The sequence below is a fragment of the Thalia democratica genome, chromosome 5 (genome assembly GCF_965202585.1).
Source record: "Thalia democratica chromosome 5, ktThaDemo2.hap1.1, whole genome shotgun sequence".
Classification (NCBI taxonomy): domain Eukaryota; kingdom Metazoa; phylum Chordata; class Thaliacea; order Salpida; family Salpidae; genus Thalia; species Thalia democratica.
Genome location: NC_139169.1, coordinates 75364031 through 75385324, shown reverse-complemented (window position 1 = coordinate 75385324; position 21294 = coordinate 75364031). Strand labels below are relative to the sequence as shown.

At 25.2% G+C, this 21294-nt stretch overlaps 2 protein-coding genes across 4 annotated transcripts; both read right to left on the bottom strand.

Annotated features, from left to right (window-relative positions):
- Positions 1-2278: 2278 nt before the first annotated feature.
- Positions 2279-4977, bottom strand: LOC145836900 (uncharacterized). The gene is made up of 3 exons (XM_082944673.1): positions 4908-4977; positions 4255-4421; positions 2279-2647 (listed from the first exon to the last, which is right to left on the bottom strand). The coding sequence occupies exons 1-3, from the start codon at positions 4975-4977 to the stop codon at positions 2453-2455; spliced, it is 432 nt and encodes a 143-aa protein (XP_082800799.1). The 3' UTR covers positions 2279-2452.
- Positions 4978-5253: 276 nt separating this feature from the next.
- On the bottom strand, positions 5254-10208 carry LOC145837117 (sushi-repeat-containing protein SRPX-like). 3 transcript variants are annotated; one of them, XM_082944884.1, is made up of 5 exons: positions 10079-10208; positions 8594-8798; positions 6983-7179; positions 6253-6462; positions 5822-5953 (listed from the first exon to the last, which is right to left on the bottom strand). In XM_082944884.1, exons 2-4 carry the CDS (start codon positions 8703-8705, stop codon positions 6292-6294), a joined length of 480 nt encoding a protein of 159 aa, XP_082801010.1. In that variant the 5' UTR covers positions 8706-8798; positions 10079-10208; the 3' UTR covers positions 5822-5953; positions 6253-6291. The 3 variants fall into 3 exon arrangements, with proteins under 3 accessions (XP_082801011.1, XP_082801010.1, XP_082801012.1); XM_082944885.1 differs by lacking the exons at positions 8594-8798; positions 10079-10208 and adding an exon at positions 5254-5449 and having other exon boundaries at positions 5771-5953; positions 6983-7111; XM_082944886.1 differs by lacking the exon at positions 10079-10208 and having other exon boundaries at positions 8646-8785.
- Positions 10209-21294: the final 11086 nt, after the last annotated feature.

Here is a 21294-nt window from a genome sequence, read left to right as displayed (position 1 = left end):
CTTTTACTGAATCTTAAAACAGATCTACTTATTTTTAAATAAGTGAGTTTTAAACTTCGAGGTTTATGGCCATTTCAATCTTAATAAAGTAGAAATAAACACATAAAATGTCTATTGTTTTATAAAAGTTCAAAAGTTCGACATACAAAGTTTTTGCACTGTTGGTGATATTATACTGTAATATAAAACACGAAGCACTTCAATAACAAACGTTCTGTGTTGTATATGGGATTATTAATTACAACGAAAATACGTTTAAACACAGCTGTTCTTACTAGTATCGATTACTCTGCAAATAGATGGTACAATGTATTACATGAGCAAATAAATTAAAAAAAAAACTGAAAACCTAGAGTTATATTTTGTTTGTCCAAATTGTTAAACTTATACTTTCGTTTAAAAGTAAACTTTTAAGGGATTTGTCTATGATTACTAATCACTTATCAAATATTTTCTTATCAATGTAGATTCAAACATGTAAACTATCTCAAAACTATCAAAAACTAAATCCAAGTTTAACATTTTCAATAAGTAACGTCAAATAAGTAAGAAACTGTGAAGTTCAGAAAATAACCTTGTTTTTATGTGATGTTTTTATGTGTATTTTAAGTACTTGGTGTTTTGTAACGTAAAATTTTTGTGGCATGTTATTCTATATATTATCGTATCAAGTACATCATGTAATTGCTCCAATGATTAAAACAACAAACAAATTCGTTATGTTTTGAAAGAAAACGAGCAATCGATTTTTCATAAACTGACATTCAGTTTTGTTTTTCAATTGTTAATTAAATAATAGAACATACTTTAATCTAATAACATACCTAATTACTAAAAATAAAAATTTCTAACTGTTTATAACCTAAACATAAGGTTTTAATTGAACTAAAACAAGCATAATTCTCTAAGTTTTGACTTAGATAATAAAATATTGTCTTGCACATAACAGATGTTTAGAAAACTAAGGTGAAACAAAACCACAGTGGATCTGTAATATACATCATCGTGAGTATCAAACTTACATTTAAAATCTAAACATTTCGTACAGTATTTAAGAGTACTTTTCCAATGATGCAAGCATAGTTTTACTTTTTTAGACAAAAGGCACTCTTAGTAGATAATATGTTTTGATTAACAAAACGGAGATTAAACTGTTTGAATTCGAGTTTTAAGCAAAGAAATAATTTAAAAAAAGTTTTTAAATCTGTATCACCAAACTTATCTAAACACTTAATTTTCTAAAAAAAAGTTTAGTGTATTTTTTAAATCGTACTTCATTTAAACACTTAAACATGATCTCGTTTGATCTTTTGATAGATTGTACTTTATTGGTTTAGAAGTTCATTGATGTGGTTGTTACGCTACTTACATAAATTTAAACTTCAAATTATTTTTATTTTAGTTTTTTTTTTTTCAAAACACCTGTGAAACTAAACATTTTTATAACATCTGTGTAGTGTAGTTGTGATAAAGCTTTAAAGTTGTCAGTAGTAACAATAATATGTGATAACTAGTTTAACTGTTTACTTAATTATTTTTAGTGACGTCTACAAGTACTGAAAAGTACTGTTTTGAATTCTATAAAAGTAAATTTTTAATTATTTATTTTGTACTTAAATATTAAAAAGTAAATAAATAAACTTAGATCAGTAATGTAGTCTTATTTTAACACATTGTAAACTTATAATTTTATCAAAAATAGTTTTTTCATATCAATAACCTGAAACTTTAAGGTATAAATAATTCATAGTCTTTATGTCCCTACAAAGTAGTTTTAAGAAAACTTACTAGCCATAAAAGTATTATAAATCGTTTATTATTTAGCTTTTGTTTAAGAAACAGTCACTTAATACATTAATTACTTTTATTTACTAAAGAATACACTTTGGCTTAGTAAGCATTAAGAAGTAGATTAGAAAACGATTTTAAGCTTTTCTTAAAAGGCTAGTAAAAAGCAAAATAAAACTTAGCAAAAGAATAAAATGAGAGTTTAACGTTTATTAATCAAGTTTTAAGCAAATAGTAAGTTATATTAAACAAAAAATATTTAAGCTTCAATTATTTCTAAATAAATGTTTTAAATTAGAGCTTTTAATCAAGTTTTGGCTCTATTTTTACACGAAATTACTTTTTTAAAAACATTGTAAAGTTAAAAGCAAACAGCAAAATAAGTTTAAGTATCTACAGTTTCGATAGTGGAAAGGGATGAAAAGAAACTATATATACTAAACATATCAATTAAAACATCACCATTTTAACATTGTAATAAAGTCCTTTTTGTAATATTAGTCACAGTGTAAATAAAAAATGTTAAGAATTGTTATTAAGATATTTCTAATACACTTATACTATGTGTTTAAAAAAAGTTTTCTGCTTAATATTTAAACATTGAAAATTCTAAAATTTACAAATTAAAAAACATTACAACATTCTACATTTATTCTACTCCTTCTCACGTATGACCAAACAGGCGAACTCCCGAGTTATGACAAATTTTGTTTCTGCACAACCGGTTGCCGACCACTTCCAATAGCTTGGCTGTCCAGTTGTCCAAATCTTCCCGTATGTCCAAGACCGCGTACGAACCCTGTCCCGATATTTCGTGTAAAGTGTCTTCCGCGCGGTTTCCGAACCCGAATGCTAGAATCTGTAGAAAAATTTATTTAGTTTGTTGTTGATTTTTCAATAGTAAAATAAACAGATACTAATTAAACTTTTAATGATAAGATTAAAACTATATTTTTAGTTATTGGAGTCATAACTTCTTTATTGAAACCAAGTAAAACAATCAATTGCTTACTAATGATGTTATTTCAATTGATGGTTTGTTCAATAAACTATAATAAACTTATACACTTAAAAACGATTTTCTATTCATATAAAATCTTTCAAACTTTTTATTATTTCTGTACTTAATAAGTTCATAGAGGTACAAAATTATTACAACGTTGAAATTAAATTCACTTAAACTAATTATGCAGTTCTAACCTTTGTTATTTTTGGTTTTAAAGACCCTAAAGTAATTAGGGATAATCTAATTTTAATTTCTCACACCAAAAGCGTGGCTTGACCAAAAACATTACGAAAATGATAAGTAAAAAATTCAAATAATTTTAAAACAGCGAAAGCCAATAAATACCAAATTTAAAAGGTATTGTATAAACATAACAGAAAAAAACAATGTTTTGGATTAAACTTGTTTATCACAAAGCTCATTGGTAAAAAACAAAATGCACAAAAAAGAAAAAGTTTATAAAAATAAATCAAAATGATTTGTTTGTTGTTTGTATTTCACTTTAGACATAAATAAACCTGAATGAACTTTTGAGGTAAAAAAAACAAGCAAAAAGTACAAGAAAAGTATAAAGCAATAAGTAATTTCTAATATTCTCAGAATTTTTTCACCTTAGAGTTATTTCTTGCTTCTCATGAAAAAAGCCATTTTAGACGGAGTAAAACCGCGCGTACCAGCCAATACAAATTGCCGCCGAACCTCAAAATAACACCCATCGTGACATTGAAAGTTATTATTAATTATTTAAAAATACAACGATTCAACCTCACAGTCACGAATTATTACTATTTTTATTTTATTTTTAAAATCCAAACTGTTACATTTTAAATGTATGTAGTGAGTAGTTTAAAAATAAATTATGGATCAAGTTTCCGTATTAAGACGCAATATTCTACTATAAGTACTAATTTTCTTGTTTGTAAACGTGAAAATAATTTAAATATTATTTTAGTCCTAAATTTATCAAAACTGAAATTATAAAATTAAAGATAACTTTTATTCAAAACCGTTTTAACTTAGCTATTTTAGTAAACTTTTATGTTATTAAAATTCTGTGTTTATTTTATTCTAACAAATAAATAATGTAATAAGTAAATTAAAGCAAGTCGAAACAACAATAACTTCACTACATTTATATCAAATTAAAAACTCCAGCTATAAAGCTAATATGAGTCAAGTATAAGGTTTAAATTAAAAAAAGTATTAAAAAACAACTTTTATAAATCAGTTTTTGAAAGGTTTAGTCTATATGTAACAATTGTAATTAAACAGATCTTGTGAAATGCCTAAAAATGTTGAACAAATAAAAAAAAAAGTTTTTAAAATTAGTTTTATAGATTAATATGCTAATAATTTTTTTTTAATGAAAAATACTAGAAGTATTTATTTTTGATAATAAAAAAATATTAAGTATTACTTCATAATTAATTTCTTCAATACTTAGGGTTGACAAAATTTACCTCAGTATTGCAAAGATCCAAGTTTTCAGCAGAGGTTTTAATCAGCTGAAGTTTTTCATTTGAAGCAGCATCGCTTGTAAATACGACGACTGACCTTTTCTTACCACCAGATGTTAAAACATCAAAATACTTTGGCAAATCTTCAAGCACTAGATGAAGCTTGCTTTCTGCAAAAATATATAAATAAAGACTTACATTGTTAAGAAAAAATCTCGACTACAAGTTCCTGTGAGATTATAATTAAAGAACACAGTAATTAAAGTATTATGCGGCTAACTGTGAAATTTTACATGTAATGGATAATTAGGATTTAAATTATTTGTTTATTGTAAACAAAGGGGTTGATCATACCAATTCGATCATCAGACAACAAGCTTTCGGTAGACTGAAACCAGTTTCGTCCCAATTAGGACTCATCTTTCAGTCACAACCGAAAAACTTGCAGTCTTTAATCTACAAACGGTTAATACATGCAACTATGAAGCAACCATTTGCTGTATGCATAATTAATATTTACTCGCCATTAGCTTTAAATTTGTATTCATTTTGTAACAAATAAAGTTTGTTGTGTTTAACTTAAAATGTGAACTTTTAACTTATAGATTTATAGCATTAAATATTTCTCATCGTGAAAAGTATATAAAAAAATCAACCTTCACTGTCGGTTTGTAAATGATGAATTTGGCTAGTTATTTCTGCTGAATCAGTAAAAAAATTGATCATTTTCTTAGCTGCACTGGAAAATAATAAAACTACAACTTTTGTGTTTTCATCAATCAAAACTAGTTGTCTGTTAAATTAGTATTTATGTTAAAGAGTTTTATTTTTGATTTAGATTTAAAAAACATTAAATTTATTGCAAATAACAAGTTTCAATTTAAAACAAACACTTTTTTAACTTTGGTATAAAAAATTCTAAAGCTAAATACAAAACTGTTGAGATTTTTTATGTAATAAAAAACTGTTAGGCATCAAATAAAATTTTAGTTTGCACGTATGAATGTTTAATACTTAAATTTTTGAATATTCTAAATAAAAAAGATTTGTAAACGTTTTTTATCTATTCTCTAATACAACTAGCAACATCACGAAACTTTCAATAATTGAAAAATAATTTGAAAGGTCATAGTAGGTGTTGAATGTGAAACGTCCAATGAAATTAGCATGTTCGTCATTACTACAGGTGGGTGAATAGCTGGAAAAATTGTTATAAACTAATTTTCAAAATAAAAAAAAAGCACAGTAAAAAATTCAGTATACTATAACTGGTTTTAAAATAAGTAAACACAAATGTTAAACTAAAATATTTTTGAAGCTTTATGTCTAAGTATTTGTACGCTTTTAAATTTAAATAACAGCTAAATGTTTTATACTAGTATATTTTGTATTTTATAATGTATTTTTTATACGCACTCTGGATTTATATTGAAAAAACATAAAAATATTTAGCTTTAAAAATACAGCAAACACTAAACTATTATTTTAAAAAACTATTAAAATACTTAATCAAACTAACGTTGACAGCATCTTGGGAACTGATCGTACTTTCCAGCTACGGTGCAAGTGTTAGAAGTGAAAGATTTCGGGTGAATTGTGTAGTTAGCATTGCATTTGAATGCACATTCTGAATGAATCTGGTTTCCGTTTGTGCAAGTTACTTCTCCGTTGAATGTCGTCTGTACTGCACATTCTGATGACTCTATGTACATTAAAAGTAAGTTAATTTCATTCTGAAAAATATTTTAATAAGTAACCATTTCTTTTCGCAACTAGTTCAGCTTTTTATTAAACAATGTTCTTATTCTGGGAAAAACATCAATTAATTTATACAAGACTAATTATAAGTATTAGTTTATTTAACTCAGCTTTTTCAATGATATTGTCGAATATTCCTTTTTTTTTACAAAAAAAATGTTCAACTCTTTTAAGATATAGAAGAAAAATATTTATATACAAAACTATTTAGAAATAAAAACAATAATTTATAATACCACAAACTAATTATTTTGGTGCAAATAGCCCCTAACGAGATCCAATTTAGATAATTTCTGCTCCCCAATTTGCAAAAAACCTGTCCGTCCCCGTGAAGTTCGTAACCATGGTTACAAGCAACCAGACACACTGTGCCCAGTTTGTGGGGTCCGCATTCGCACATGACCCTTCCGTTGTCAGGGGCAACCACTTCCGTTGTGCAGTAACCAGCGTTGTCTGGTGGGAATAGTTTATTTGTTTGTTTTATTACTGTATGCGTGTTTATTTATACTATATTTTAACAGTTTATACTTTTAGCATTTGAAAGTTACAGAAACTTTAAATATTTTCTTAAAACTACAGTCAACAAAACAGTTTTCAAAGCCATTAAATTTTTTATACTAAACTTTTTACAATCAATGTTTTATTAATATAAATACTTAATTTTTAAAATTTGTTTTGACTATAAACTTTTATAGATCAAAAGAGAATAAAACTATTTTGCAAAATTTTTATAAAAACATAGATTAGAGTTTTTAAAAATACAAGTTAGAATGAAAAAGTTTCAAAAACAAAATTAAGTCAAGTATTTTTATTTAATTCATAAATTTTCTATGCATCATTAAAAGGTTCTTTCTTAAAAATTTTTCTTTTAAAAGTCGCAGTTTCCCAATTTAAGCCAAAGGAAAACTGTTGTATTGCGATATGAAAACAATTAGTAAAAGCGTAATCTTATAAAAACATTGCAAAAACGAACCAGGCAAAGGAGCAACGCATTTAGGTTGTTCCGAATCCACCCATTTGTTCCACCATCAATTTTACTACACTTCACTACAGATTGTCCATTCAGGTCGAAGGGCTCGTCGCATTCAAACACGCATGTTTCAGCCAATCCTTGACCGGTACACCGGACTTTCCCGTTCTCGAAACTATTGAACTTCTTTCCACAACTCTCTGTTTATCAAGAGACATGGTTATCTGTAGCATTTATTTTAGAAAAATAGGACATATTTTAATATTTCATCTATAACGGTACATCTTAAAGATAGATTTAAAGATTCATAAACGATATTAAATAAATTGAATAACTTACAGCTTAAACGATTTGTGTTATTTTAGTTGTTTTAAATGACTTTGTTTTTTGCTTAAAACATTAATTAAATAGTTGAGTGGGTATTGCTAAACTAATAGATGGCCTTTAATGTTGCTTTAAATAGAATCTTGTTATTTTTTAAATTAGTTATGGGTCATATATACGTATATATATATATATATACATATATATATATATATATATATATACATAGTTATAGGTGTAGTTTTGTATATAGTTAACATTATAAAAAAATTTTAAAGTAAATAAAAAAAAACAAAAAAATCTTTTTATTGGTATATTTCAGTATTTATTAACGTAACTTGCTAAATCAATTTTAATTTCATTCGTGAGTTCATGCACAAATTTTCCATTGATACAGTTTTGGTTTCGAATACAAAATTAAATTTTTCATGTTTAAGTTTTAAAAAAATATTTTGACTTAAAAAGGTCATTCGCTTCTCAACGCATAGTATAAAACAATTAATCATTATACATAAATTGAATATAAGACTTAAAAATATGTTCAAATACACGTGTATTCGTAACTGAAAGTATCTTGTGTCTCCCTGTCCGTCATGTCTACATGACACCCGATCTTACAAAAACACATCAATTACTATATTTCTGTTATTCTCGTGACGAAGCGCAATACCGAACCTTTGAAATTTCACAAAAAATCTTAAATTTCCCCGATTACAAAGTGGCACAAGACGTTATAGCTTTTTTTATATTTGTAACGTGTCTAGTCACGACCATAAATGTCGAAAGTACAGTTTAACAACGTTTTAAAATCTGACTGGTTTGTAGTGTTATATATAAAGACTGAAATTTTGTATTTACAAATTACAGTATACGTTGGTACCTCTCGTGTTAAAAATATGACTGTGACGTAATAAAAACAGCTTTGTTGAGTATGGATTGGATTAAAATGTAGGCTTAACGTAAACCAGACATTACGATTATAAAACAAGCTTTGTTGGTTTCAAATCAGTGTAACTTTTAAAAGTTTAAAATAAAAAAGTATCTAATTTATTTCTAAACTAAAGTCATACAAAAATATACTTTGAAATATTATGAAAAATACGTTTTGCGATCTAAAAACGCTCTATGTTGTTTTAAATAAACCTTAGAAACTGTGTATTATAAATAAACTTGTATAAATCCAATAAAATTATTTACTTATGTTGTTAGTATCTTGAGAAAACGTATCTTAAATAGTTATTAACCAGTTAAAATAAACTTGCTGTTACAAACATTTATACTAAAAATTACCTATCTCTTTAGTTTTTTCTTCAAATATTTCAACAAAACAAGGGGGTTTAACCTTTGAACTGCATGACGCTATACTGGCCTCTATCGTATTTAACCTCGTGGTACGCTGCATCGCATTTAAAAGTTCAAATTTCACCTTCCGGAATTTCCCTTCATTTGCAATCGCTTCTTCCGTTTTCAATTTCCATTATGTCGCATGTCGTTTCTAACTTTTATGACTTAAAATAAATTCGTGATTTCGATTTTTTTTTAGTTTTGTATAAGTTTTTTAAGCATGGTTTCAATATAAATTTAAAATAAGTTATTTCTGTTTTTATTCAGATAAAAACTTTTACTTTGCTTTATGCATTTTTTTCTATTACTTATTATTGCGTTAAAAATACTTCTTACTTTCATCAACTCATTGAACAAAAACAACGAATTTGACAAAAAAAAGATACATTTCTTACAGTAGCAATTTTTAAGAAAAACAATATTCTTATCTCAGCCGCAGAAAACAAGTTCTAGTTCATTTTAGTTCAAAATAAAAATTGTTTTGAACTTTTTTCTAATAAAGTTTTATAAACAAAACTTGACAGATTACCTAAGTACATGTTTTAGTGCATATTTTAATTACTATAAAATTACGTACTTTATTTTTTATATATTAGGAGTGGCTTTGAAAATACAAATTTTTATAAAAAAATGAGATGGTAATTAATTAATTAAATAATAATTTTTATTTATCTCGTAAACACTTCTCAAGTGTAGTGTTATTATAAGATTTCTTTTAAACATATTTGCTAAATTAGCTACAACTACTCATGTCTTATATCAATAGATTAATATTAATCTATTTATTAACAGTACAAAAAGTAACCATATTTTAGGTTTTAGTCTCTTATTTTATAAGATATATTTAAATTGTCTTGTTGTTTTTTAAAAAATATTTGAACGTAACGTTAAAATATAAAGTTTTTATTAAGTTAGTTTTTATTAAAATGAACAAAAAACAAGCATAAGTAAAGTAATCTGGTAATCATGCTTGTTAAAAAATAATTTTAAAACGTTGTTCAATTGATAATTATAATTTGCCTACTGTACATGAACTGTATCTTGTCTCTGGTGACAAGTGAAGATATATTTAGTTTTAGAAATTTTTGAACTTTGTTTTAAGATAATAATTCGGAATTTACTTAAGAAGTGTTTGAACAAACATTTTGGAGACAAAAAATATTTAAAATTAACACAAATATAAAATTGTGTTTCATTTAATAACATGGTTAAAGTATTAAAGTTAGTTTCTACACAGTTTGTAAAGCTACTTTCGTAAAAAACTTATAGCTCAGAATTTTTTTAATCATAAAACGTGTTTTATAAAATTTTACTTTATAAACAAATTTACAAAAAATAAAATTTTTATTGATTTTTTTTCTCCCAAAAATGTAATTTAACACTAAGTAGATATTTCAATGTAAACTAGAATCTTGTTAAACAAAACAAAACCTTTTTTACTTTCCTTGCAAACTGGAATCTTGGAATCCCACCCCAGGTTACCATCCTGAGATGTGTGACAAGTGACGGTTTCGGGTCCCAACAAATCCCCGTCACCATGACAACTGAAGTTGCACGTTTCACCGTACCAACTTCCCTGACAACAAACAGAAACATTTACGAATGTCGAAGGTCGCGGCTCGCATAAATCTTTTGAAACTATTTTTTTCAATTATATATATAAGCTCAACTTTTTTTAGATAAACATATTAGAAATTAGTTTTTTAACGTTTTTAGAGCTATAATTGATGAATAATAAAATAAAAATAAACTATTTGAAGCATTTACAAAATTTCATTAAGAAAAGTTAACATCTTTTATGATTTAAAAAAGTGTTGGAAACTATACAGATATATATTAAAGTTGAAAGATAACTGAGTTTTGAAAATATTTAAGAGTATATCTTAACTAGCTTAAATTGTAAACTATAAGAATAAACTTTGTTCACTTTATTATACGCAAGTGAAAGACTTAGAATATGTGAAATTTGAAAACAAATTTATTTCAGTTTAATTACACTAGAAGTTTTGACATGTTGTAATTTTGTCATTTTGTGTGTTACGCCTGTCTGTATCCATCTCCTAGATTTTTTCGTGGTTTTTCTTACGAATAAGCATGAGTTTTTTGAGTTTAAATAAACTTTCATATCAAAACTGAAATGTTTTATAGATCTTAGTCATCCAAAATTAGTTTCAAAATACTTTTTGGTTTTACCGGAAAATCAAAAAAAATTATTACTTAAGTAACAAATTTTGGTTTGGTTTGGTTTAAAGTGTTGGCTACTTAAAATTACAATAATCATTGAATTATAAATTCTCTCTTTATATATAGTTTTTAAGAAAAAGATATTTTGATATGAAATATACGAACGATTACAATTAGCACTGATTATCGAATACTTAGCTATTAAATGTTTTACACACCTTAAAACCGTTCCCACAGTTTGTAGTTTAACACATACAGTGTAAAATATTGTGATAATAAGCTCATTTAGTTAAAACGTGGTTTCTCAACAATGTGTTAAACGTGATTATATTTTTTTAAAAGCTTGATTGTTTTAACTTTTAAATTAGCGTACTTTTAAGTTCTAGAGGAAGAAGCTAAACAACCTCAAAGGTATTGATTGTAGTTTACGTAATTATTTTATACTGTCAAAACTATTCAAATATCGAAAATATTGATCTTTGAATACATGAAATTAAACGAATACAGCAACTGTTGAAATTTAATGCTTTACATTTTAAATAAAAGTCAATTATATTATAATCTAAAGTTAAATAAAACTGAATTTAACTAGTTCAACTTAATTAAGCGTTAAAGTAAGTTTAAAGCTTATCTTAATTAATTACGTAAATCAAAATTTTAACACGTTTTTCACAAGTATAACTTAAAATAATAACAAAGCAAGGTAATGTATTTTAGTATAGGAGGTTGATAATTTTCTATATTTACGAGTAAAAAGTAGAAAAAAAACCATAAGTTTTGGAAAAGTTTTTTTACTAATTACGTAATTTTTAGCATTTTTAATTAATGCTATAACATTAATTAACAGTTTTTAGCTAGATATTTGTATATAAAGACATTAAAAGATTTATTTATGTTTTAATTTACTACGCATAGCTTTTAATTCGGCTTTAAACAGGTTAGATACCACTAATATACACAACAATTATAATGTTAGGCTCACTAGTAATAAATTAAGTACTAATAATATTTCTAATTTCGAGCTATACACATTACTACAATATAAAACTCACAAGTTAGATGAGCCTGGCAGTAAGGAATCTCACTGACCTGAACTTCTGCACGTGATGTAGTCCTCACCAATTATATCGCTGTCCGGGTCGCACTTGAACTTGCACGTTTTCCCGTGCACTTTATCTCACCATGAGGGAAACTCAACGGTTTCGGGATTCAAGGACCTGTGTTTTATTGATATTTAGCTAGTTTTTAGAAAAAAACTGTTGACTACTACTATGATAACTTTATTCTTAAATTAGTTACGACTAAAGCTTTATTTCACTTGACTTTAAGATGATCTTCTAAACAATCAAACATTAGTTAGCTTAAACTAGTTTCTATACAAAAACAAATAAAAAATGATGCAATAAAGTTTTTAATAAAATAAAGTTGGCTAAACTATTACGGGTAATTTCTATAAAACAACTAGTAGTTGGTTTCGATCAAAATAAAAAAGATGAAACAAACAAATGATAAAAACATTTAAATAAACTTGACCAAGAACTAACGTTATACGCTTGCGCGAATGGGGAAGTTCCTGCTGAACACCTTTCTCCCGTCCCTGGTCGTGTGATTGCACCTGACAAAATTGTCGCCTACCAGCACGCTATGGTGGTCGCACTCGAACTTGCAGGTGTCGCCACTAGGTGATGCTGCGCACCGGACTTTCCCGTTCTCGAAAGTAGTGGGGAGTTGTTGCGAGCACGTGAACTCCTCTGGTTCGTCATAGTCGTAACTGTCTGTTTATAACTTAAAAAACATTAAATCACTTTTATTGACAGATGAAAAATTAATCTTTATAATAGTAGAATCTGTTGATTAATAAAAAAACATTTTTTTAAGAAACAAAAACTTTAAATTCAGGGTTGACAGCTGTTGAAAAATTATTTCAAAATTTTCATTTGCACTAACGTTTGTTTTGTTTAACATAAAAAAAATATATTTATTTTTTTCGGTTGTTGTGAGCGAGCGGACTACTCAATTTAATTTTTGTAAAAGTATTTAAAGTTAATATTTTGTTGATTTGATAAAAAGTTGAAGTTTACAAAAACATGAATTTCGATACAAAGAATTGTTGCAACTTTTTATAATCACGAAACAATTTTGGAAACTATTGGTTGAAGTACACAAATTTAAAAGTTTAGATTCCAAGTCGACGTTTAGAGTTTAATTTAACTTATTTTTGAAATGTCGTTCCAACGTTTATTTTTGTTGAAAATTAGTTTCATATTTAACTACTTTCAGTTGCAACACTATGTTCAAAAGTTAATACGGTATGAGCATATAAAAGCATATATAAAGAATAAAATATAAAACTAATAAAAAAAAAATCACAAACTTAGACAAAAAAAGTACGGCTACAAATATTTAATTTTTTCTAAACATATATTTTTTAACAACATTTGTACGGAAACGAACAAAGTTTAAGTAATTTTTTTTTGAAACAATATTAGACAAAGTTTGTGAGACATTAAAAGTTAAGTATTATCAATTGAAAAAATAAGTCTTATTCATCAAATTTGAAACTAGAACTACTACAAAAATTGAAAAAGAAACTTATATGCAGAAACAAAAAGATATTTAGAACTATTAAACGAACAACCAAATTCCATCATAAAAACGTTCGTTCTATTTGTGTATACACAAATATAGGCTTTTTGTTAACGCTCAAATTATTCAGTTAAAAATAGTATTATGTTTTTGGATAAGAAGAATGACCTTAAGCTTATAGAAGTAATTATCATAGTTTTAATTATGTTTTCTGAAAAATAATATCATACTTTTTTGACTATTTTTATTTTGTTTATCAATTTTTATACTTTTTATCAATTAAGTTTGATTTTTTGGTTTCCACTCAAAGAATAAATTTTTAAAAGTGGTTTTAAAAACCGTTATAATTTTAAATAGTAAATGTTTAAAAAAAAAGTTAACAGTGTTTATACATCTACACATGTTTCAGTTTAAAATAGAAAAAAATAAAATACAATAAATCTTATATATGCTCAAGTCTTTATCAAACTTTTGAAATTATTTGGTTTATGATTTATTTATTTTTAATACTTAAAACTTCTTTTCTATCTGCAATGCAGTAAATTTAACTTTTCAAAGGAATTTACCATAAGGTTACAGAAAGTAATTACTTTTCAACTTTCAACTGTGGTTAAAGTAACCAGCAAAAACTATTTTATTTTACAGATTGCTGAAAATAAGTTTTCAAGATATACTTAGTTTTAATTTTTGATATCATGAATTAAAAAAGTTATGAACAGTTATTAGAAAAATTTAACATTGTTTAAGCGAAAAGGCTGTATTTAAACTAATCTTTTTTCATCTAAAATTGTAGAGCTTAACAACTTAGAAAAACTAGTTGATATAAAGTTGTCAACAATTAGTTACTTAATTAAATCTTTGAACAATTTTTCGAAAACTAGTTAACAGTTTATTGATAGAATGTTACGGCACGATGTTTTTAAAAATAATAAGCTTAGTTTAAATCTACTAAAAATGTATACACATATAATTTAAACTAAAATTTAGCACTAATTTAAATGTTGATGTTACTTTCAAAAAAATATTTTTTTTTATAAAATATTAAGTACAGTCAGTGAAATTTATAGTATAGATGTTTACAGTTTTAAATACAATACTGACGAAAAACTTTTAAAATTATATGAAAACTAAATAGATAAAATGTTTTTTAAAACAAATCTGAAAACTAGTTTAGAGTATGAAAACGGCCGTTTTATAGATTTTTCTTTATAAATAAAATCTTGTTTTTATTTGTATTACAATAAGTTAAACTAATTCCTTTTTTTGTACATAAATGTCTGTTGAATTTCCTGAAGTATAAATAACTATTTTTATGTTGTAATTCAAAAATACTAAAATACCATATTGATACTGACTAAACAAATTACTAGTTTAAGCATGCTTACAAATACTATATCATCTTTTTTCTTTGAAATTAACAAGTAAAACACACGTTTAAAACTCATTTTTAATTTTTAAGTTAAAGTGTAAGAATTTTTATTGCATAATTTTAAAATTTACGTAACTTCTAATATGTATGTGCAATAAGTAACTTAAAGTAAAAACATTTGCTCAAAGTTTGATATTGTGTTACAAAAGATTTTTTGTCCCTTGTAAGTAGTACTTAAAATATTTAACATTTTATTGTAAGTTAATGCATTACAGTATCCTATTTAAAGTTTACAGTTTTTCTTTAAATATATAAATTGTAAGACTTAGAAAAATTTTCAAGCTTGTTAAGATAAAAGATGCAACTAGGAACCGTAGCATACTACTTATGTATGACTGTAATATCTTACTCAAACTTTTTTTTAATGGTTTTGTAAACTTTTATTTTAAAACGTTACAATTTTATGTTTTAGTTTATAAATTATAAACAAGTTTATTATCACATAGATTTATAAGTTTAGAAGCGACTACTTAACATAAGTTTTAAATCTTAGTAACAGTTAATGGAAAAGACATTTGTAGTTTTTAGAAATATTTCAAATAAATACACTATTTGTAGTCGATAAGTTTAACAAAGTGTGTGTATTCAAGTTACAATTGAACAATTGTTTCATGAAGTATCTTTTGAAAAGTTAATCTTTATTTCATTGATAATGAGTTTATAATGTATCACCATAAACCATGCAAGCTATTAGTAGAAGATTTTATGCCAAGATATAAATTAAATGAAAAAAAATACTGTGTGTTAGAAAACGTTTATTGAAATGAAATATTAGCCAAAATGTAATCACAAAACTGATTTATAAGAGGTTTTATATTTACTTCTCTTAGAATATAATTTAAATTTAATTTTTAATAAATTTACAATATTTCAACAAAAAACCACGTAATTGATAAATTCAAGTCTTTATAAAATGCTGAATTTGAATAATATTTCGATTTAAGTTAAAAAGTAAAGGCAAATAAAAAAACAATTAAGATCATAATTTACGGCAGCTAGTTTGAAAGTAAATAAGTTTTTGTTTATTAAACTTTATGAAGGGTAATATAGTTTAATTCAAGTTAGGAACATAAGCTTATATTCTTTAGAACTAAAGCAACATTTCCAAAGTTTGCACCTGTGCACATTTTATTATGAGAGACACTTAATTAAAGTAATAGCGTTCAGTCAATTAGGTTCAAATACAAAGTTTAAGCTTACTGATAAAAGAACATTTAACTCTGTATACTCAAACAATTGTATGTAAAGTTTTAGTTTGTACCAGGGACGTAGCTAGCTCAAAAAAGTTACGAATCTGCAAAAACTAAAACAACTGAAATAACACGTCCTAACGGGAACACAGCAATTTAAACTACCTCTAATGTTATTGATTTGTATCTTAAAATATGCAGTTATGTTAATACATCAAAAATGGAATGTTGTAGTACGAGTGATAACTGTATACAAGGCAATTTATTTTGCTCCACACCCCCTATGACTTTTTATTTATGTCATGCCACTTGTGTAAACCTAGAAAACGTTTATTAAAAAAATAAGTATAAAAAAATCACAATTTAACTCAAAAACAAACATTTATATTGTTTTCAAAATCAAACAATTAACGTAGTCAATAGTATCAACAAGTTATGCAAATCTTTGTAACAAAAAATTGTATGATTTCGATTTTTGAAACTATAGCTTCCATTAGAATCTATTTTGCAATGCAGATTTTGAAAAATTAAAGCTTTAATGCGCTAAATGTTACAATTTGGATGTATTTGATTCGTTTAATTTTTACGATACTAAAAATGCTAAAGAGTACATATACGTCAAGTATACCTTTCTGAAGATTTGAAGAAACGTACCAAGCTATGTCCCTGGTTTGTACGATTAAACTTGTTCTGCAACGTATGAAAAGTTTTTGCAAACTATCTGTATCGCAAAATAAATTTTGTAACTATAGTCTTTCTACTTTCAAAGTTTACGTTACAATACTTTCTAAAAGTCACTGAAGGTTCACCCATCAAAAGATACTCTTCATCACAGGAAAACCTGGAAAAATGTTTTTTTTATCAGTTAAATATGGAAAACTATATGAATTATACAGTGCTTTATCTAGTAATATGTAGTTAATTTTTAGTCAACAGCAAGTCACAAAGGTTCTTAATACAATAATTTAAAACTATAACTATGTTTAAATTATAAATAATTTTTTTACGGTTTTTTGTAAAAACTAACTTATGATTACATGTAGTACAAAAAAAATTGTAAGTTATAACACAAACACAATTTTTTGAATATCTATAACACAATGTTTATTGATTTTGCCTAAATAACAAACTAACTTAAAAGTAAACAATAAAATAAATAACAACTTTTTATCTGTAACAAATATTTCATTAACTATCAAAAGTGGAGCCATTAGTCAGCTAACTAAGAAAAAAACCATTAAGCTTTACAAAAAGAGCTATAGTAATTATTGATAAGCTATAATTATTTTGTTTTAATTTGTTTTAATCAGATACACAAGGCTAAACTACACAGCTTTTTAAAATTAATCAATTAATTAAACTAATTTATCTTAAAAACATACTTTAAAAAATCATTAAAAACAAGGATCACAAAAAACTTAAAAGCAACCGCAAAGTTTGTTTATTGTTTTTAACGTTGTAATCTTTTTTTTTCTTTTACAATTAGCACAGCCGTTTTAAATATGCATATTTATTATTATTATTTTTATAACTCACTCGCACGAGCTGCCCTCATTATAGAAATCGGTGCACGTGACGTCACCGTTAGACGGCGCTTCAGTCTTTGTGACGTCACAGGACATGAAGTCCCTGCAGTGGGGAATGGGATCCTTCCAGTCGTAAACCCACTTGCCCAAATTTACTGTAAAAATAATTTATATATTATAACTTTTTGTGCAGTGAAAATGATTTGTTGTTTAGATATATATATATAATTTTATACCTGAAAGTGCTTTATTTTAAACAGTTTGTTTAAAAAAAAACTGTTAAGTTTTTTTTTACCATTTAACTTCTTTTTACCTTAAAAACCTTAGTTTTTTTTTCTTTTATATACAAGAAAATATTGGTTTACACTTTATAAAATCTGAGTTTTATTAGTATTTATTGTATTATTCTTAGAATTTTTTTGCAGTGAAACTGAGTCAATTCTTACAAATTACAATCTATGTCTTTATTTTTTATTTCTTTGTTATTTACAAAGATAGACTGAGGTTTTTCCGGTTATGCGATAACTATGTACTTTTTAAAAACAAAAATTTAATTCCATAAAAATTTAATAAAAACGTTTTATTTTTTATAAAATGTTATTATAAACAATATTTATATTATAATTGGGATTAAGAAAAAAAAAGTAGTTTTTTGGGAGAACTAGAGGTTTTCCATTGTAAAATATAAAAATTAATGACATTATTTTCTTAATATATGTTAATTATAATGCTTTTAATCTTTAGCATAAATTAGAACTGTACTAAGTAAAGATTTCTTAAAAAGTTTTAAGTATTGAAAAATAAATTCTCTCTAATACTTTACAGAGTAGTTCTACTTTAAAATTGTTAGTACATATTTTTTGATATTTTGGTGTTAAAAATTGTAGACTATAACATATTAAAGTCAAACATAAATTATTCAAAAAATATTGTTGGCATTTTTCTAAAGCATTGTAGCACAAATGTATGACTGGACTATTAACAACAGAAATATAAATCAAGATAGATAATAAAAGTAAAAACACAATAAGTATTTTTTAATATTAAGTGTTGTTAATATTATAAAATAGGTAATGATTTTACTGCACGAAGTTAAATCATAGTTTACATTAAATAGCTACATGAAGTAAGTTTTTAATTTTAAACCTTTCGTATGAAATGTTTTTAAACAGTTTTTAATACAAAATACCAAGTATTCTTTTAATACGTAAAAAAACTTTAATCAAGAAACGTTGTTCCAAAATGTTATTTTGTAGTAAGTACTCTGTAGAGTTTAACTATTAAATTAAAAAATATTTATAAACCATTGTTTATAAAAAAGTTATATAAAGACAGTCTAAATATTAATTCTCAATTTGTCTAGTACTTTGCAAAAAAGTTATATTGTAATATTAAAAACGACAAAGTCCTCAATTACATATAACTTCAAATAAACTTACTAAAAGTAAGTAGAACAAAGATATCGTCTGTTTATTTAGGCTTATTAATGAAACAAATCTTTTTGAAAGTCATTTTTAATATTTCATACAAATACTTAATAGTAGCTTTTGGTAAAGCGGTCTGCATTGTTAGGCAATAAATACTTTCTATAGCATTGTTCTCAAAATTTAGGCACAATAAGCTGCTTTAACAACCAAAGTACTTTAGACGTTAGATTTTAATGTTTGATAAATTTAATTTCGACATTTCAAATGAAAATTTTTCTGTCATACAGACATGTTTATTTTTCCTGACCACAAAGTTATGTTGTGTTTGAACTAAATATCTAAACTTTTCAACCTGATTAAAAGCAAAGTAAACGTGAATGAAAATATTTTTTATTAATAATGTCTGTTTGATGTTATGAAGTATTTAGTTTCAATTATCGTAAAATGAAATCGTTGATTTAAACCTTAAATGGTACGGAGGTTTTATAAACGTTTAAGTCAGTGGTATCAGTCTGTATAAAACAAAAAAACAGTTTATTAGTTTCTACTGAAATTGGAAACAGACAGTAACAGCTTAATTTTAATTTATCATCTGTAATTTTTTTATATATCTTTATGTGAGGTATAAAATTCCTCTTTTGGGTCACTTTATTTAAATGTTCTAATAAATTTTACTAATGTTTTTAAATAAATTAGCTTTATGTTTTTTTTTCATATGACATAAAAACCTTTGTCCGTGCAAGAAGTTATATTTAACGATAAAACTTTTAATTGTTTTAAATATGATTTTTTCAATGTGTTAACTCAAATTATTAGACTTCATGTAGGCTGTTGTAGGATTGTTTTTTCTTTATCTTCTTAAAAAGTTTTTAATTTTTTGTTTAATATTTGTACATTTTATCTTGTTACTTAAATGCTTATAAACTTTTTAGGTAAGAGTTTAGAGTTTGTAAATAACTTAAAGTGTAAGTTAATCAAAGTAGGTAGCTGTTTAAATTGCACGAGGGGATAAACAGCTAACCGCACTCTATGTTAGTTTCACTGACATTATCAGATCAGTCGAATTTGCATAAACTTCTGTTGTCGTCCGTACATGCGTGTGTCACTCCATGCAACTCTCCAAATTTTAGACATTCTGTACTTTGAAAAATGTCTAGATTAAAATCATTATTTAAAAGGTAACGACAGTTTTACTTTTAACTCAGTTTGACAAGCGTATCTTTATTTTGTATTTCTGTAAATAAAACAATTCTTAAACATGTTAATAAAATTTTAAGTTTTCTTGTATGCAAAAATATAATAAGTAATAAATTTGATCTGTTAAAAAAATATCAAAACAACTTAATTAATTAGACTAATAAGATAGCCTATATAAATCCATAATGTTACGAAAAATTGAAAACAACCTACTCTTAATTTAATAGTGAAAACTCATACAAAAAAAACAGTTAAATAATTTTACTCTCTGTAAGTTTAACTACATCTTTGAGTAAACTTAACGAAAATATAATGGGTAATAAATAGCTATATTATGTTTTCTAAATATTTTTTCAAGCTTGTGGTACTAAAACAGCTAAAGTAATGTAAATTCTATTTATTTTTGAAATAACAACTGTTTATTACAATAATATTTAAGTTGTGTTTGAAACAAGTAAAGTTATTTGCTTCAGGCTAAACAAAAGAAAAACTTTTTTAGCTGTAATTTAATATTGTTTCATATTATACAAACTTTATTTTACTAATAAACTTATAGCTTAAACAACTCATTTTATATAACTAATAGCTTTTTGGCCATTTAATATGGTTAAAAAGCGTTATTAGCAAAAAAATATACACTGATACAAAAATTTATATGGTAGATATTACATTTACTTTTAGCTTATTATTTGTGGTTTGACTTTAAAAAATTTTTTTACATTAGATGTAAATCTAAAAGATTACATAAAAACGCATTGATAAATTTTGAGCTTTTTTCCAATCGAATTATAAATTTTCCAACTAAGAAAAAGTATATCAAAAATCAATACACTACCTTTTATACTGTTGACAATTCTAAGCAGTATTCTAATTCATAATTTACAAACAAATCAATCATTTACCAAACTTTGTATTTCGTATACTTAAAATTTGCAAAAAAAATCGTATACTAAAAATTTAACTTTTGTAACTAACATTTTATTAAAAGTTTTATTTGAATTTTTATTTTTCGATCAACAATTATCAGTTGTTCCATAGTAAAATTTTTATAATGTTTCTAACAAAGACGTTATGTATAATGATAGCGAATATGTATTTTTAAAACTAA

Excerpts from the sequence above, each read along its gene's own strand:
- LOC145836900 (XM_082944673.1), bottom strand. The coding sequence starts at position 4,977 with ATGATCAATTTTTTTACTGATTCAGCAGAAATAACTAGCCAAATTCAT. Across the intron at positions 4,422-4,907 it reads TTTACAAACCGACAGTGAAG|AAAGCAAGCTTCATCTAGTG; the intron begins GTTGATTTTTTT and ends ATATTTTTGCAG. Across the intron at positions 2,648-4,254 it reads TGGATCTTTGCAATACTGAG|ATTCTAGCATTCGGGTTCGG; the intron begins GTAAATTTTGTC and ends ATTTTTCTACAG.
- LOC145837117 (XM_082944884.1), bottom strand. The coding sequence starts at position 8,705 with ATGCAGCGTACCACGAGGTTAAATACGATAGAGGCCAGTATAGCGTCA. Across the intron at positions 7,180-8,593 it reads AGAAAAAACTAAAGAGATAG|AGAGTTGTGGAAAGAAGTTC; the intron begins GTAATTTTTAGT and ends CTTGATAAACAG. Across the intron at positions 6,463-6,982 it reads ATGCGTTGCTCCTTTGCCTG|ACAACGCTGGTTACTGCACA; the intron begins GTTCGTTTTTGC and ends TATTCCCACCAG.